General features: G+C 47.9%; 2 protein-coding genes across 3 annotated transcripts in view; one reads left to right on the top strand and one right to left on the bottom strand.

Moving 5' to 3' along the window:
* Asic2 (acid sensing ion channel subunit 2) overlaps window positions 1–16,702 on the bottom strand; it is a 1,083,285-nt gene that overhangs the window by 148,954 nt on the left and 917,629 nt on the right. The window lies entirely within an intron of this gene.
* LOC126492356 (tRNA-splicing endonuclease subunit Sen34) lies at window positions 12,528–13,914 on the top strand. Its single transcript, XM_050128732.1, has one exon. It carries the CDS (start codon window positions 12,680–12,682, stop codon window positions 13,613–13,615), a length of 936 nt encoding a protein of 311 aa, XP_049984689.1. The 5' UTR covers window positions 12,528–12,679; the 3' UTR covers window positions 13,616–13,914.

The raw sequence follows: 16,702 nt of genomic DNA, 5'->3' as shown, positions 1-16,702 counted from the left end.
GGGCTTTTTTCAGACCCAGGCCAGCTGGCCTTGGTGAGTTCCCGATAGAACATCTCCATTGTCTCAGTGTGTGGGTGCACCCCTCGCAGTTCTGAGTTCCTTGTTCGTGCTCTCTCTCTCCTTCTGCTCCTGATTTGGACCTTGAGATTTCAGTCCGGTGCTCCAATGTGGGTCTCTGTCTCTGTCTCTTTTCATCACCCTGATGAAGGTTAATATTCAGGAGGGTGCCTATATGATTTTCTTTGGGTTCTCCTTATTTAGCTTCTCTAAGATCATGATTTATAGGCTCAATGCCCTTTATTTATGATTTGCCAATTTTCTAAGTAAATTATGGAATCTCGTTTTAATTGATCATTGATTTGATTAATAGTGAGGATGAATGTTGGCACGTGTTTTGTTCTGCGCAGTGACCTCTCCCTCCCTGTTCTTCCATGCTCCTCTCTGTCTTCCCACTTGCTTTTGAAAGCCCCATTGTTGAAGGAACAGATACCAGCCCAGCCATCCTGATCACATTTCCGTGGGTTCTTTTGCATTTCCAGATAATCCAAGAGGTTCCTAACAATGAATAGAGTGCCTGCTAATTACTTTAAGGTAATTGCTTTAATAAGTTTGGATTCTCATTAATTTTGGGAAAGCGGTGACAGCTCTCAACTATTAATGAACTTCTCCCTCAAGTTGAGGGCGTCGACGGTGAACACCCAACTTCCCCGACATCTCCGCTACAGACTGTCGTTTTGTTTTCCTGTAACTCCACACACATCTTATTAAAGTTCAATTATGGCTTAGAGGAACCTTCACGGAAGGCATTAGCATCCAGGTAATTACTGAGAAGTGATGGCAATTGAAGAAAAATGAATTTTATTTCCTTTCATGACAACAGATCCCTCCCACCACCTGCCCGGCACAGGTGTGTATTTCTTTGGCATGCTGCCTTTCCTGCTGCTCAGAGAATTGACGGAGAATTAGAGAACATTCCAGAATGGACAGGGATAGGATATTAGATCCTATGCTTCCGGGTAAATGCCCAAATCCACCAGGAAAGGCTGCTCATTATCTTTTTGGAATATGTTCAGGAGATAAAGCGTCCTTTCCAGCAGCTGTCACTTGGTCCAGGGTTTATTGATGAATAAGAATGTCTTTCTCTAACCAAAGTGATGAACTCATTCCTGCCTTTTTTATGCATGCCAACTCCAGGGTAACCTTTGGAGGTTATTGTGTGTTTTTTTTTTTTTTTCCATCACTAGCATGATGGTCCTGGAGCCATGATTCCATGTCCAGGGTAGAAGCCTACGTCTGTGCAGGACAGCTGCATAGTGGGTCTTTCTGCCTGCAGGGCCACATGAGAACGGGAGAAACTACTTGGATTTTTGGCTTGCCCTTTACCGCCATCTCACTGGAGACTTTCCTGGAGTCATAGGCTCTCATATCACTTCCTCCGATGTTCATACTAGTCCTATGTGGCAGATATTATCACCATCTTTGCGTCACAGTGGACATGACTATAGTTCGTGGAGATTCCAGGTCAACCACTAGGTCATTCCCAGTGTGGGAAGCTTAGTAGGGGACGTACCAGGGCAGAGGGCACAAAAAGCCTGCACTTTAGCCAGGAGTTGACAGGGTGTGCCAGACCCTGCAAGGCTATGAATATTTACCCCAGCATCTAGTGACAAATAGTGGAGGGGCAGGTGTTATTTTCTCTCTGGGGAAGTCAGAGCTCAGGGGAGTTAAGAAACTTTCCCTGGGTCACACAGTCTGGCAGCTGCGTGGGATCCAAACAGAAACCTACCAGGCCCAAGGCTCTCTTTGGTTGGAAGATGCAGACACGCACCTTGGCGGAATGTTCCAAGCACAGCTGCAGGTGCCCACGGAGGCTGACAGGCACATTGCAGAATCCCATCCACACTCTGAGCTTTGGGGGGAGCAAAACTTCGCTCTTTATTCAATCCTTATCTCCTCTTGTGTAGGCTTCATTCGAAACATCTGAACTTTCTGCTAATTACTGTCACATTAATTAAAAAAGAAATCCTCTTTAATTTCATAACAGGTGGTTGGTGAGTCTGGAAGAAAAGTTGAAACTTGTGCAGAATTACTGTGTGGCTTATTTGCATTTCCAATTGCTTTAGAGGACACTGGGGGCCAGGCTGCTAGTCTCCGGGCTGTCTTTCACCTCTGCCGGCTGTGCTGAGCTGTTGGCAATCACGGTGGCATCTTTTCTCCAAAACTCTCTTGTTGAGGGTCCCTGCTCCAGCTGGGATCCCAGGTCTTGCCGCCAACCCTCAGAGCCATAGAGCCAGGCCTTGGGAGACTGTAATTGTAAAAGACCCGTAACCACCGAGAAGCCAGTGCCCAGCTCCAAGCCTGGCACTTATTGGGTGTTCAAGAAGTGCTGGTCAACCATGCCTGTGATTAAACTAAGCCATATTAAGTGTCAGATGGATGGGCCAGGGTTGCTGGGCTCCAGGGCAAAGATGTGTGGGGTTGGTCCATAGGTGCGTCTGAGAAGCCATTGTCAGCTACAGATCGGAGTACTGAAGCCACTCCCCCTTCTCACTTCTTAATGACTTTGTATCACCTCTGCTGCTCTTTATCAGCTTCTCCTAATAATTAGGATGTCAGTTGCTCTGGCCCTTCCTGTTTCCACAAGTCTTTCTAAAAAGATGCTAATGAACCATCAGGCATGATTTAAAAACGACAGCACAGGGGCTGGAGAGATGGCTCAGTAGTTAGGAGCACTGGCTGCTCTTCCTGAGGATCCTCTTTGATTCCCAGCACCCACCTGGCTACTTAGAAGAGTCCAGTTCTAGGGATTCTGATGCCCCCTTCTGGTCTCATTGAGTACTGCATGTATGGCGTGCACAGGCATACATGTATGTAAAATACACACAAACATGAAATAAATCTTAAAAAACAAACAAACAAACAAACAGTGCAGGTAAGTTGACTTGTCTGGAGCCCTGAGCTTTAATGGGCTGGGTGGGTCCTTGGAGCTGGATGATTCTTTACCATGAGGGGCTGACCTGACCTGTGGCCCTGAAGAAATCTGGTGATATAAATTCTCTCTTTGCCCTTTTAGGTAAATTCTTGGCATAAGGAGCTTTAAGAACTAGGTTTGTAGGAAGAAATACAAGCTGAGAATTTAGATAACCTTAAACAGCTGGCACCATGATATGGGATTCCCCTTTGTATGCTGTGAATGTGTTTTTTACCACTGGTTAATAAAGAAGCTGCTTTGGGTCTATGACAGGGCAGAATAAAACAAGGTTGGAATTCCAAGCCCCTCATCTTTAGTTACTTTTCATCTATGGTCCCCAAATAGTTGGTTTCTTGGAACCTTGAGTTCCATTTAAGGCCTTGACTTGTGGGCATCATCTAACTGGCACTGCCAAAGGGATCTATCTGTTTTCACCTTTTAATAGGCCTCCCTTCCTGAGACCTAGGAACTGCTCTGGAACCAGCCTGTCCTGGCTTCAAATCCCAGGGCCATCACTTACTGGCCCTGCAACCCAGAAAAGCTGTTCGGTTTCCCCATATCTCATTTCTAGAATACTACCATGTTTTAAGGGTTCCAGGCACTCAGGCTCGTAGATGGACTGGTGAAGGATGAATGCATGAATGCATGGCTTGTCTCCCATAAAGGTCAGGTCTTATGAATTGAGGTATGAAGTTGTCACCCACTTGTGTTCTCACAGAAGAACAAATGTTCTGGGGACTGGAGAGTTGGCTTAGCCATTACTTATTTGTTGCTCTTGCAGAGGACCTGGGTTTAATGCCCTCTTCTGGCATTGGACAAGTGCACAAATATACATGCAGGCAAAAGACTCATACACATGTAAATAATAAAATGCATCTATATTTCTTCCTTTTTTAAAAGATTGTATTGCCAGAGCTTCCTGAGACCTTGTGTTTCAGTCCAAGGTCTGATGCCAAGTGCTAGAAAACTTTCCCGCATGGGCTCGTGTGTTAGAGATTTTGTATCCAGTTGGCAGGGTTTTGGAATACTGTGGAACCTTTGGGATGAGGGACTGAGCTAGCAAAGGCGAGATGCTGGTGACATTTCTTGAATGTTAAGTCTGTCTCTGGTTCTGGCCCAAGCTCTTTGTTCTCTTGCCGACCAAGATGTGCCTCCTGGTGCCATGGAGGGAGCCACTCCTGAGACCAGTTTGTTCTGCTGTAGTGTGGTGTACCCTCTAAGCTGTGAGCCAGTCAAACCTCTCTGAGGTGGCTCCTCTTGGATATTTTTGTTACAATAACTAGAGAAAGAAACTAAAACAAAACAAAAACCCTGAGCCCAGGCAACATGCACAGTACTGCCCGGCTTCCTTCTGAGACTTAGTTATCAGATGTGAGCGGTTACCAGTAGAAGTGTCCATGTCTTCTCATGTTGGTGTGTTTTCTGGTTGCTACTGCTCTGGGTACGCAATTACAAATTACCTTTAGTTCAGCTTCGTCATTACCAGTGTGCACTTTGCTGTGGGTTGTTTACTTAACAGTAATTTGGGCTTGTGGTTTTTCAGCGGCTGGGAGTTTGAGGCACACATGCAGTTCTGTGCTACAGTGAATCATCGTCCCTTTGCTGCTGCTAAAGCAATCCTCCAGTCTTTCCTGCACACTGGGGGCCGGCAACACTGTCCTATTCTCGCTGGGTCTTTGCCCATTGGACACTGGGAACAGGTGGGTGGGCAGGTGACAAGGGTCCTTCTACCCTGCCTGAAGGGCTATAGTCAACAAGGATAAAAGACACTGGGTTGGTTATTTTTGGGTTTTTTTTTTTTGGGGTTCTATTTTTGTTAACAACACAAACTACAGTTATCTGGGAAGAGGGAACCTGGTTGAAGAATTGCCACCATCAGCTTGGCCTGGAAGCAATTCTGTGGAGGCATCTCCTTGATTAATTATGGACTTGAAAGGGCCCAGCCTACTGGGGGGTGGTGCCAGCCTCGGGTTGGTGGTACTACCCTGGATAAGAAAGCAAAGTGAGTAAACCATGGAGAGAAAGTCAGTAAGTGGCACTCCTCCATGGTCTCTGCTTCAGTTCCTGCCTTCAGCTGCTGCTCGCACTCCCTTTCATGGTGTAAGCTGTAAGCCAGAGATGCTTCCCCCCCACCCCCCGCCCAAGTTGCTCTGGCCATGGTCTTTATCACAGCACTATAGGACCCTTTTCTATCATCCAGGCTCTTACCCCGATATCTGAATCCCACATTTTTATTTGGTAAAGAGTAAGAAGACAAATGCTTCACTCTGTACTCGATCCGCATGCTGGTTATTGCAGACTGCCACCCCCGACTTTGTAAGTTCATGTGATAAATGGCTGTGCGTTTGCTATTCCAATTCTCCAGTGCTCTTATTATGAAGTGAGGATCGCTGTTTCTCACCAGGTATGAAAGAGGTAGGACGCTGGGGTCACTCAGCTTTCCGGCTGTGTGCTTTGAATGACTGACTTCATTTCTTTGAGTTCCTCACCTCTAAATCGAGGCCAGCAACAGCATGTACCTACCTCCCAGGTGTGGGAGACCTGGATAAGAATGTCCACACACCTGCACAATGTCCGGCTCCATGAAAGAGTCTCCGTGAAGGGTGATGCCCGCTGCTGATTTGAGGTGTCCGGAGTTGACACTCCCATTTAGCACGTCTCAAGAAAAAGAACATTTTGGAAGAGCTTTGAGATTTGCAAGACAATTTCCTATGATACTTCAGACATCCCTGCATGAGGATCATCACCCCCAGATAGAAAAACTGAGCCTCAAAGATGGGAGAGTGCGAACAGAGAAGTGGTAATGTCTATCGCCATAAGGGAAGTTAAGGGTCTGCTTCCAAGTAGAGGGATTGGGTTTGACTGTCTCCTGCGGGATCAGCTACAGTGTGTGTCCCAGCTTGTCCTACAGGAGTCTGGATAAGGACTAATGCTTATGAAGCACCTATGCTATACCAGGCTTCTTGGCTGTCTTTCTGAGACATAGCCACACCAAGCTTTTCTTCTCAAGTCTATCTCGTTCCTACTGCAGGGCATTTGCATGCATGAATCCTTATTCTTTCGCCTGCACTGGGCATAGATCCTCACATTTGAGTTTTAGCCCACAATCTGTCTCTTCTGAAAGACCTTCTCCTACCCTAGGGAAAGCTGTAACTCCACCCTGTGCCCCACACTCCCACTGTATCTTCCTTAATGTATGTGCTAGTACCCAAATGTTTTATTGACTGACTTGCTTAATTATCTCCTTCCTCAAGGGGAGGGCTATGTCTAATCTTGCTCTTTATAAGCCTTTGAGCCAAGACTTAGGACAGTGCCTGAACACAGGAGGTGCTTAATAAAAACTGTTTACTAACTGGAATCCAGAACTTTCCCTCAGCAGGATCCTGGGAGGTGGAACAAGTGTCCTGTTGCCACCAAAAGATCAGAGAACATGACAGGGCATTTCCGCTAGAATTTGAACTAGGATTTTTAAAATTGCTTTTTAGATTTACTTATTTTTATGTTTATGGAAGTTTGACCTGAATGCATGTCTGTGCCTGTGCCTACAGAAGCCAGAAGAGGGAGCCCCTGGAACTACAGTTACAGGTGGTTGTAAGCCACAGTGTGGTTGCTGGGAACTAAGCCCTGGTCTTTGGAAGAGTAGCCAGTGCTCTTAACGGCTGAGTCAAGTCTCTAGCCCTGAGCCAGGATTTTATTTCTTAGCTATACATTAGATACATCACACCGCTTCCCCTGGGAAGGACTGGGATCTTAGAGCAGAATTGTGTAATGACAAAGCCATAGCATCACAAAGATCCTTCAGTTCCCATCATGCAACCCACGGAGTCCGAGCTGGTTTTCATGCTCCCCTCTCCTCCTCTCCCCTGCTCTCTTCCCTTCCCATCCTTTCCCCCTTTCTCCACTCTCCTCTTTTCTTCTTGCAGTGAGGGTGGAACCCAACAACTGTGAATGCTAGTAGGCAGGCACTAATGCTAGTAGGCTCTCCCACCTATTTCTCCATCCCCAAAGCTGGCTCTCTAGGGGGATCTTGCTGGCTGCCTAATGGGAAATGCTCATGTTGCTCACAGCCATTTTCTCAAGGAAAGTTGCTCACGAGTTCTCTATCGCCCAGTCTTGTGAGGACTCCTGGTGAGCCTGAGCACAGCCTATCATTGTTAGGCATAGATGCAATCAGCTCCCTACAGCTGCCCAGTGCGGAACAAATCCTGCAGCCAGTCCACGCAGGCTGGTTGGCTACCTGATGAGACTTGGGGTGAATGAGGCATGCTTAGAAGATACTTATTCTAAACAGCATTGCTGCATAATGCTCCTTGCCCCTGCTATCTCCTCTCCTCAGGGGGTCCCCCATTTGTTCATGTGACATCAGGCAGAAACAATTCCTTGGCAGGCAAAGGCTGTGGTTGTCACCTCTAAGTCCACTTCTCACACATGATGTCTCACACACACACACACACACACACACACACACACACACACACACACACACAGTCATACTGTCGTGCCCCTCACAGCCCCCTACACCCTTCACTGTAGACTGAAGCCTGCTGTGCTCTGGCTGTTTTCCTATGGAGGTGCTTGTGTCTCCATGCTGATGTTCCAGGTGCTGAGGAATGAGCTGGGCTCTGCTCTTCTTTGGACTGGGATGATCTGCTGTTTTGTGGGTAGCTAAAGACAAGTGGAAAGAAATGATAGAAGGGATCACTGCTTTCTGCACCTCCCAGGCACTTGCTGCCCTTGGTGCTACTTTCGTGGGTGATCTGAGGGACTATAGCTTGTATTTTCAGCACTTTTGCAATCATAGCTTTCCTTCTATGGTCCCCCCCATACACCAACAATCATGGTTGCTTCTTGTTCCCACACTGGATTCTGACCAGTGCTGCCTCTCATGTTGCTGGAGTCCTGATCCCAGAGTGCTTTGTTCTGTGGGGTGGAGGAAGTAGAGGCACAAGGAGACCACTGAGGGAGCTTGGATGGAGAGGAAACCAAAGGCTGTTGGTCTTTGGCAGGCTTCTGAGTGCGCAGAGAGCCACTGAGAGCAAGTTCTGGGATGGGGGCACTTCCCAAGGCACAGAAGTGACAGTGTAGTCCTCCAAAGAGAGAGAGAGAGAGACACGCAGCTCTCCAGTGTTGAAATAGGAGCGGCGGGGCTGCGTCCCCAACACCCCAGCCGCTTGGCTAGCTTACGCCCAAAATAACAACACACAAACTGTATTCATTTAAGAACTGCTTGGCCCATGAACTCTAGCCCTTACAGGCTAATTCTCACACCTGGACTAGCCCATTTCTAATAATGCGTGTGAGCACCCCAAGGTGCGCTTACCGGGAAGATTCTAGCCTCCGTCCATCCTGGGTGAGTGGAGCATGGTGTCTCTGCTCCAGAGAGCAGAGTTGTCGGGTCTCTCTGGAAGCAGAGCAGAGTCTGACCTCACTTCCTCTTCTGCCCAGCATCCTATTCTTTTTATTCCACCCACCTATGTTCTAAGCTATGAGGCCAAGCAGTTGGTTTATTATAATTAACCAATTACCTTCCTCCATCACTCCAGAACCCACACCTGCCTCTCAGGTGCTCATCACAAAGAGGCCTCACTTCCTGCAGAGTGACTCTGACTGGCCTTTCCGTCCTGACATATACTTTTAAAAGTCAGCCACAGCCCCTGGCCACTCCCAGATCTCACATGTCATCCTTTCTTGTGGCCGACATTTCTTAGATGTCATATACGTACCAGTTGCTACCAGCGATGGAAGAAGGACTGGGACCTTACCCTGGTCAAGTGTTCTTACTTCTAGGCACATAAAACCAAATGATTTCCCTGTCTCTCCTCTACTCCCTCATTCCGCTCCACCTCCATCCAACAGGCATTTATCGGGTGCCTTTCATGCCCAAGTATTATCACAGGCATGGGAGACTCGGCATTAAATAAAGCAGATGCAAGCACACGGATCTCATATCTAATGGGGTAGATAATCAAAGACAAAGCTAGTACAACCTGAGACTTAACACATCAGCTGAATATGGGGGGTGGAGACAGAGAAGTCTTCTCAGTTGCAGTTTAGACACACTAGAGGAAGGTCTCTGTGAGAGGTGATGTTCTAGAACAGGGTTAAGTGAGATGCAGCAACAACACCCCATGCAGACATCTTTGGGGGAAAATGCCAGGCAGAGATGGGGAGTGATTTACTTGCATCTTTGCAGTAGGCAGATACTATATGTGACCTTGCTTTAAGGTCACCAAATGGGGTTTCTGGAGGGCTGAGCATTTTGCCCAAAGTCACATAGCAAAGATCCACAGGCTTGTATTTGTCCTGACGTCACACACATGATGCCACACTTGAAGTTTTTTTTTTTTTTCTCCTGACCCTGGGACCTAGACCTTCACTCTCTGCAGCCTGGATTAGGCTATACACAAGTCTGTCACTGTGTCTCTATGCATGGCCAGCCTGTGCTGTATGCTCACAGTTGACACATTACTTACGGGCCTTTCTGGGGTTCTGATGATGAATTGCTGGTTTCCTAGATTGTTCCTGAAGTTGCTCCTTCCTGTCATCCCCCTGATGCTGCTGCGGGGGTAGCCGCAGGGAGTAATTGGATGTGGCATGACTTCCTTAGCCACTGACCCAGTTCTTCATGGCTCAAGTCTCAGGCAGAAGTGAAGGTGTCACTGGAGGGACAGGGAATCCACTAAGCTCTCTGATTTCAAAACTACCTGCACACACAGACACACACAACCATTTCCTTCTCCTCCTGTCCTCTGCAGGGACTTGCTCAAGGCACAGGCTCTTCCTGGCACTGGGTCTTGGTACTGAGCCTTTGGGGAATCATGACCCACCTGACAAGAATTCCTTGCTTCAGGAACTGTCCTGGGACTCTCCCAAGGCAAGGCCTTCAGAGGGACCTTATATAAATTTCTCAGGGTTCCTGGCTAGGTGTTTCCTGTATCAGAGGTTCATCTACCAACCCTGGTCCGCTCTGGACAGGGAGCTGAGTTCTTACTACTCTCAGTGGCACTGGTATATAGGGAAGAGAAAGGGGACACAGTCTTTCTGTGACATGCTCAAATTGCAGACTCAGCTGGTTCAAAAGTCTCAACACTTACAAGAAAGAACTGAGGACTGAGACATCCATGCATATAATGGCTCAGCCGTGGCCAGGGGCTTCTAAATATCTGGCTGATGTAAAGATTGTGTGTGTGTGTGTGTGTGTGTGTGTGTTCTTTCTAGGTTTCTGGGTTACCAGGTCACTCTGGCCAAACACCTTTTCACACATGTAAGAGACCCAGTGCTAGAGAGAATGGCAAAGATGCCTGCTACAAGCTCATTCATGTTTGGAAAGGAGGAACAGTAACAGGTCATAGAGGAGGGACTAGATATGTGGCTTAGTGGTAGGATGCTAATCTAGTATTCACGAGCTGGGTTCTATCCTTCACTCACACACATAGACACACACACACATACACACACTCAGACAGACAGACACACACACATACACACACTCAGACAGACAGACACACACACACACACACACACACCAATGAGAGATTTACCTTTTCAACTAAAGACTTAACCACTGGAGATGTCCCCCACAGGTTAGTTTTGTAAGTTGACATTCATCCATACATCTATCTATCCAAGCACCGTGTAGAAATACGGCAAGGTCAAGGACACAAAGGAAGCCATAAGGAGCTTCTCACTGTTGGAACACTTTTCTTGTTTCTACACCTTGAGAGATTAGACAACTACGACACCTGCCGGATATAGCCTAGACCACAAAGTGTAGTCCACAAGACCTTGAATGAAAATCTCAACAGTAACTGATAAGTATTGCAATGTAACCTTTTATATAAAAACTTTGCTGAGCTGACTCGATTGTCCAAATCTTCAATTTCTTCTTCTAGAAAACTAGGGTGATAATTCCTTTCCTTTCCAGGATGTTCCAGGGATTAAATAATCAAGCAAACGACCAGTCTTCAAGTTACCAGCACATGGCCTGACATACAAAAGGCGCATCTGAAACTTACTTCCCTCCTTCTCTTCTGCTCTCAAGAACCACGTGGTCTAGTGGCGGGAATACTCCACAGACATAAGATGATGGACAGAAAGTTGAGAGACACGTTTCAAAGGTCAGTCCTGACAAAGTGTTGTGGGGAGTCATGAGTCTTAGCTGGAAGTGCCTGGCCCAACCTCCTTCATCATTCTGGAGCTGCTCCTCCCCTCCCTTATGGGTAGGGGAAACCACATTCCCACAGCATTCCCAGTAACACCTCCCTCCCTGGTCTCCCTGCTGCAATGACTGAAGGAATTGGACTGTGGGAATCCAGGGAGTGCAGAGGCAGCAGGTGGATCCCAGGATGTGAACAAATGGAGCATCCCTACACACAGCCCTGTACCGGGAGCAGAGCAGCGACAGTAGAAGCTGGCTTTGCAGAACTCATCAGAGAACATTAAATTGAGCTACAACATTAGGAACGACAATGATTTGTTTGTTTCCACTGAAATGCTCCAAAGAGAGGCAGAATGTTGACTTTCTGTGATGAAAATAGCATCATTTGGTAAACAGACTGGAGGTACAGAATCACAGATTCACAGTCCCCTGTGGCTGTAAGGGATAGCAATGCACGACTCGTAGGCACACTAGGGTGATCCCATGAGCCAGTGCAGTGAAGGTACTTCCCACAGTAGGTGTGTACCAACTAAGCGTGTGATCTAAACTTGTTAGAAGATGACAGTCTACATGTCCCATGTTACCTTTGTCACATGACCCCCTGGTTCCCATCTCTATTTTTAATGGTTCCAATTTTTTTTTAGCTTTCTTTGATGTATATATGTGTGTGTACATGAGCATATATGTGTGTTTGCACACATGCATGCATATATGTGCCTGTGCATGTGGAGACCAGAGGTTGATGTCCTATGTCTTCCACAATTCCTCTCCACCTCCTTTGTGGGCAGGGTTTCTATCTAAACCTGGAATTCACTGATTTGGCTACACTGAATGACCAGCAAGGCTTAGAGGTCCTTCTGTCTTTGCTTCCCAGTACTGGGGTTACAGGTATACACTGCTATACCAGGGTTTATCACAGGGGTACTGAGGTTCAAGCCCAGGTCTTCATGCTGTATAGCAAGTCTTTTGCCAATGGAACCATCGCCTTAACTCCTACTTTGGCTTTATTTTTCATTTTACCCATGATGCTAAAAGGATTTTTCCAAAGGTCACTCTGTTGTCACCTCTTTGCTCACAAGCTTTCACTATCTCCCTCCTGTCTACTATAATAAACTCCGTATTCTATCATCCATGGCCTTACCCCAGTGGTGCCCTGGACTGACCCTGTGAGCTATGCTCAGTGAAGCTACTTCCCAGGCACGAACTTAATTTCTTCCTTTCTTTAAAAAAAAATTTACTTATTCTTATTTCATGTACAAGAGTTTTTGTCTGCCTGTCTGTCTATGCAGCATGTTCGACACCCCTGGAGGTGTCAGATCCTCTGGAATTGGAGTTTACAGCCAGTTGTTAGATGGATGCTGGGAACTGAACCTGGGTCCTCTACAAGAATCCTAAGTGGATCAGACGGGTGGTGTGTGTCAAAGAATAGCAGGATGTAGGCGGAGCCAAAAGCCTGGACTAATTTCGGATAGTTGAATACGTTTTAGGTCACTGTCAAATGCCAGTGAGACCAGAGGTTTTGTCTGAACTTTGGAAATAATCAGGGGAGGATGCTGGTGGTGGAGGTTGCTAATGGCCGCTGGCTGGTGTGGGGAGCTGAGGCCGTGCAGGCGCTGCGGGAGCGCCTGGGAGTCGGGGGCCGCACGGTGGGCGCCCTGCCCCGCGGGCCCCGCCAGAACTCGCGCCTGGGCCTCCCGCTTCTGCTGTTGCCGGAGGAAGCCCGGCTCCTAGCTGAGATAGGCGCCGTGACGCTCGTCAGCGCCCCGCGCCCGGATCCCCGCAACCATGGCTTGGCCCTAGCATCGTTCAAACGCCAGCAAGAGCAGAGTTTCCCGGAGCAAAGCACTTTGGCAGCCGAGGCCCGTGAGACCCGTCGTCAGGAGCTCCTAGAGAAGATCGTAGAGGGCCAGGCTGCCAAGAAGCAGAAGCTGGAGCAGGATTCAGGGGCGGATGAAGGCCAAGAAGCCAGTGGGAGCGAAGCTACCCAAGGGAGTGAAACCAGTGATGATGGCCAGGCTGCTGCCGAGCAGGAGGGAGCAGACTCTTCATCTCCCCAGCCAGGGCCTTCAAACGGGGTGACCCCCTTGCCCAGGTCAGCCCTGCTCATCCAGCTGGCCACTGCCAGGCCTCGGCCGGTAAAGGCTAAGCCTCTGGACTGGCGCGTGCAGTCCAAAGACTGGCCCCGTGCTGGCCGCCCTGCCCACGAGCTGCGCTACAGCATCTACCGAGACCTGTGGGAGAGAGGCTTCTTCCTCAGCGCAGCTGGGAAGTTCGGTGGTGACTTCCTGGTCTATCCTGGTGACCCGCTGCGATTCCACGCTCACTACATTGCTCAGTGCTGGGCTGCTGAGGACCCCATCCCACTTCAGGACCTGGTCTCTGCCGGCCGCCTGGGAACCAGTGTCAGAAAGACCCTGCTTCTCTGCTCCCCTCAGCCTGATGGGAAGGTGGTCTACACCTCCCTACAGTGGGCTAGCCTGCAGTAAGCTGCAGACTGAGGGGGGTGTGGTTATGTGTCCAAGAACCCTCCTAGATGATCAACTCCTCCTCCTCACCCCCCCATCTTGCATGGAGGCTTGTGTTCTCCCGCCTTGCCTGATTCCAGAGTTTTGAACACTAAATACTTTATTACTTTATTGTTTTTTTTCCTGTTTTAAGGCGCTTACTAGCTATGTTGTTTTATTTTTCTGTCTCCAAACTGTGAGCTTGTTCAGAGTTGAGACTGCTCTTCTGTTTGGCTCTTCTGTTTTCTAAAGGGCAGTTCTCAATAAATTTGTTGAATAAATGTTCGTATTTTGAGTCCTTAAAAAAAAAAAAGAATCATAAGTGGTCTTCACCACTGACTCATCTCTCTTGCCTTCAGCCATGGCAGTTTTGACCCACAGCATTCTCAAACTCTGCTTGCTCAAATACAACCCACTCTCCATGTTCCTTCAAATCCCATCTCTTCCAGGACTGCTCTCACCTTCAAAGTCTCCAGCCTTGAAAGACTTGCAGTTTAGCTAGCATGGACAGTGGACAGTGTGCCGGGAGCATAAGAAGGGACAGTTGTATTTGCCAAAGTCAGGACGACCTCCTCCATTGCTGCTAGGAATGCCCACATCCTTTCTCTACCTGGGCTCAAAGGGATATCCACCCTGGGTTATGTCTTCTCTTCTAGCTCCTTCCCCTGGAGCATGGGGATGTTGGTCAAAATGATGAAATGGGGAAAGATGCTGGACTATAGGCTGAGATATGCTGTGACAATGTACTCAGTTAAAGCTAGCAAGCCACTTAGCTCAGCACCTTCCACTTAAAGCCTCACAAAACGTCAGCTCTTATGCTCACTGATGAGAAGGTGGGAGCTCAGAAAGGTTATGTAATATACCCAACATAACCCAGCAAATAAGGAGAGGTAGGCTTCAGACCCATTTGTCTGCTCTCAAATCGCTCCTCTTTCCAAAATGCCACCTGGGGGTACACTGGGGACTCTGGTTTGCCTTGTGATCTTTGAACTAAAGGGTGGCCTCAGGGAGCCTGGAGGTTGTGGGGCCCTCCTGGGTGGTTTGAGTTTTCTTCTTTCACAGCAGAGGAGTTTCTTGGAAGGATGTCTGTTCTGCCTTTTCTCACCCTCTCCTGGTCCCAGAATACCTTTCCTGTCCTGCTGCTTCCTCGGGTAGCCATAGCCCTCATCCAGACTCCACTGTAATGACATGAATAACAGCATTCTCTACAGCTCTCACGAGACCTCTCTGTGCCCTTCTTGACCACAAACTACCCAGGACCCTTCTGGATGAGCTGTGTCCTGGCCTATAAATAAAACAGGGGAGGGAGAGCTTTCTGGAAGCGAATCAGGTGCATCCGATAACAGGCACTGTATCCCGACCATGCTGGAAACCAGCCTGAAACATGGAAAGGCAGGAGCCCCTCCAAAGGAATCAGGTACATTTAAGTCATCCGCAGAGATCTATTTTCTTTCCAGTTCTATTCGCCTGAAAATTCTTTACAGCGCAATGCCCAGCAGGGCAATCTAAAGGGCAGAACTCTGACTCAGAAAGTTTCAGCACTCAGAAGTTTAGATCTCAGAAACCCATCAGTGATGACTTATGTTAGAAAAAGAGTCACCTCTAACATCCCTTCGGGTGGGAAACGGTTTCCCACTGTCATTTTTAAAACAGGTCATTAACTATTTGACTGGGAGATAGGCAATGCAAGGTCAGAGGAAGTGGAAGGGATGAATGGGAAAAAGCAACCAACCCCGAGTCCTCTAGGACAGCTCTGAAATACAGCCGGAAGGAGAGGAGCCCACAGTCCTCCCTACGTTATTTCCACAGTATAGTCCTCCCTCCTCTGCCGTGCGCTCATCACTGAGGCAGTCATCCAGATGTCTGAGCAGTTCCTTTCCATGAGTACCAGGAAGCCCCGTGTTTCCCGATGAAACACAAGGAGGGGGACCAAGGACCGCTGGGGGCACAGGAACAGAGCGTGGGCATTTGCTGCAATAAGATCTTCCAGGACCATGGCAAAGACACCTTCCTACAACATCCATAGCAAAGGTCCCTAAAAGTGTGCGTGCATGAGTGTATATGTATACGGAGGTGTGCTCACCTGTGCATGCAGATGTGAAGGCCAGTGGTTAACATCTGTGCCATTCTCTACCATCCTCCACTTGACTTTTTTGAGGCAGGGGCTTTTACCCACTCTGGAGTTCATTTTGACAAAGTAAACCTCCAGGATCTATCTGCTTGTCTCCATCCCTAAAGCAAGGTTTACACAGACTGATTCTGTCGAATCCAGCTTTTCACATGGGTGCTGTGGAGGTAAACCCCTTCCTGAGCTTGTCAAGCAATCACATTCTCTATGGAGCCATCTCTCTAGTCCTGTGCTCTACCTTTGCCGGGGGTGAAGAACTCTACTCCCCACATCCCACTTTGCACATCTCTGAGCTGTCAGGAGCTTGTGAATTTTGAGTCTAGCACATGACACTCCATCCACTGGACTTGGGTCTAACTTCTGCTTCATCGGCTTTCTCCAGGTGTATGACAGTCCAACACAAACTTACATGAAAGCTGGAACTGGTTTGAGACCCTGTGTCTACACACCCAGTAAGGCAAGGAGCTTTGGAATGGGTTGTGCTTTGGTACATCACCTCTATAGGCCGAGGGCCCGTGAGATGGTACAAGGGATCAGAACACCAAGTTCTGGGCATTGCTCTGTCTCTAGGTCTCTAACAGCTAATGAATAGTAGTATTTTCTCTAACTTGGGAAATCTTATTAAAACCTACAGCGTCTAGTGATCCTCTAGCTCAAGCCTCTCAGCATTCTAGACCCATAATTTTGTACGTTATTTGTTGTTTTGCAAGTGCTATAGCTTAAAGATGCTCACCCACAAAAATGCAATGGAAGTTGTATCCGATTTATTTATTTATTTATTCATTCATTCATTCATTTTGGTTTTTTCTTTTCTTTTTTTAAATATTTATTTATTATATATACAATATTCTGTCTGTATGCCTGCAGGCCAGAAGAGGGCACCAGACCCCATTACAGATGGTTGCCAGCCACCATGTGGTTGCTGGGAATTGAACTCAGGA

Source organism: Alexandromys fortis, unplaced genomic scaffold (assembly GCF_014885135.2).
Source record: "Alexandromys fortis isolate MF-2015 unplaced genomic scaffold, M_Fortis_MF-2015_v1.1 scaffold_80, whole genome shotgun sequence".
NCBI lineage: Eukaryota > Metazoa > Chordata > Mammalia > Rodentia > Cricetidae > Alexandromys > Alexandromys fortis.
The sequence above is the reverse complement of the archived record's forward strand: the minus strand, read 5'-3'. Positions and strand labels throughout refer to the sequence as shown.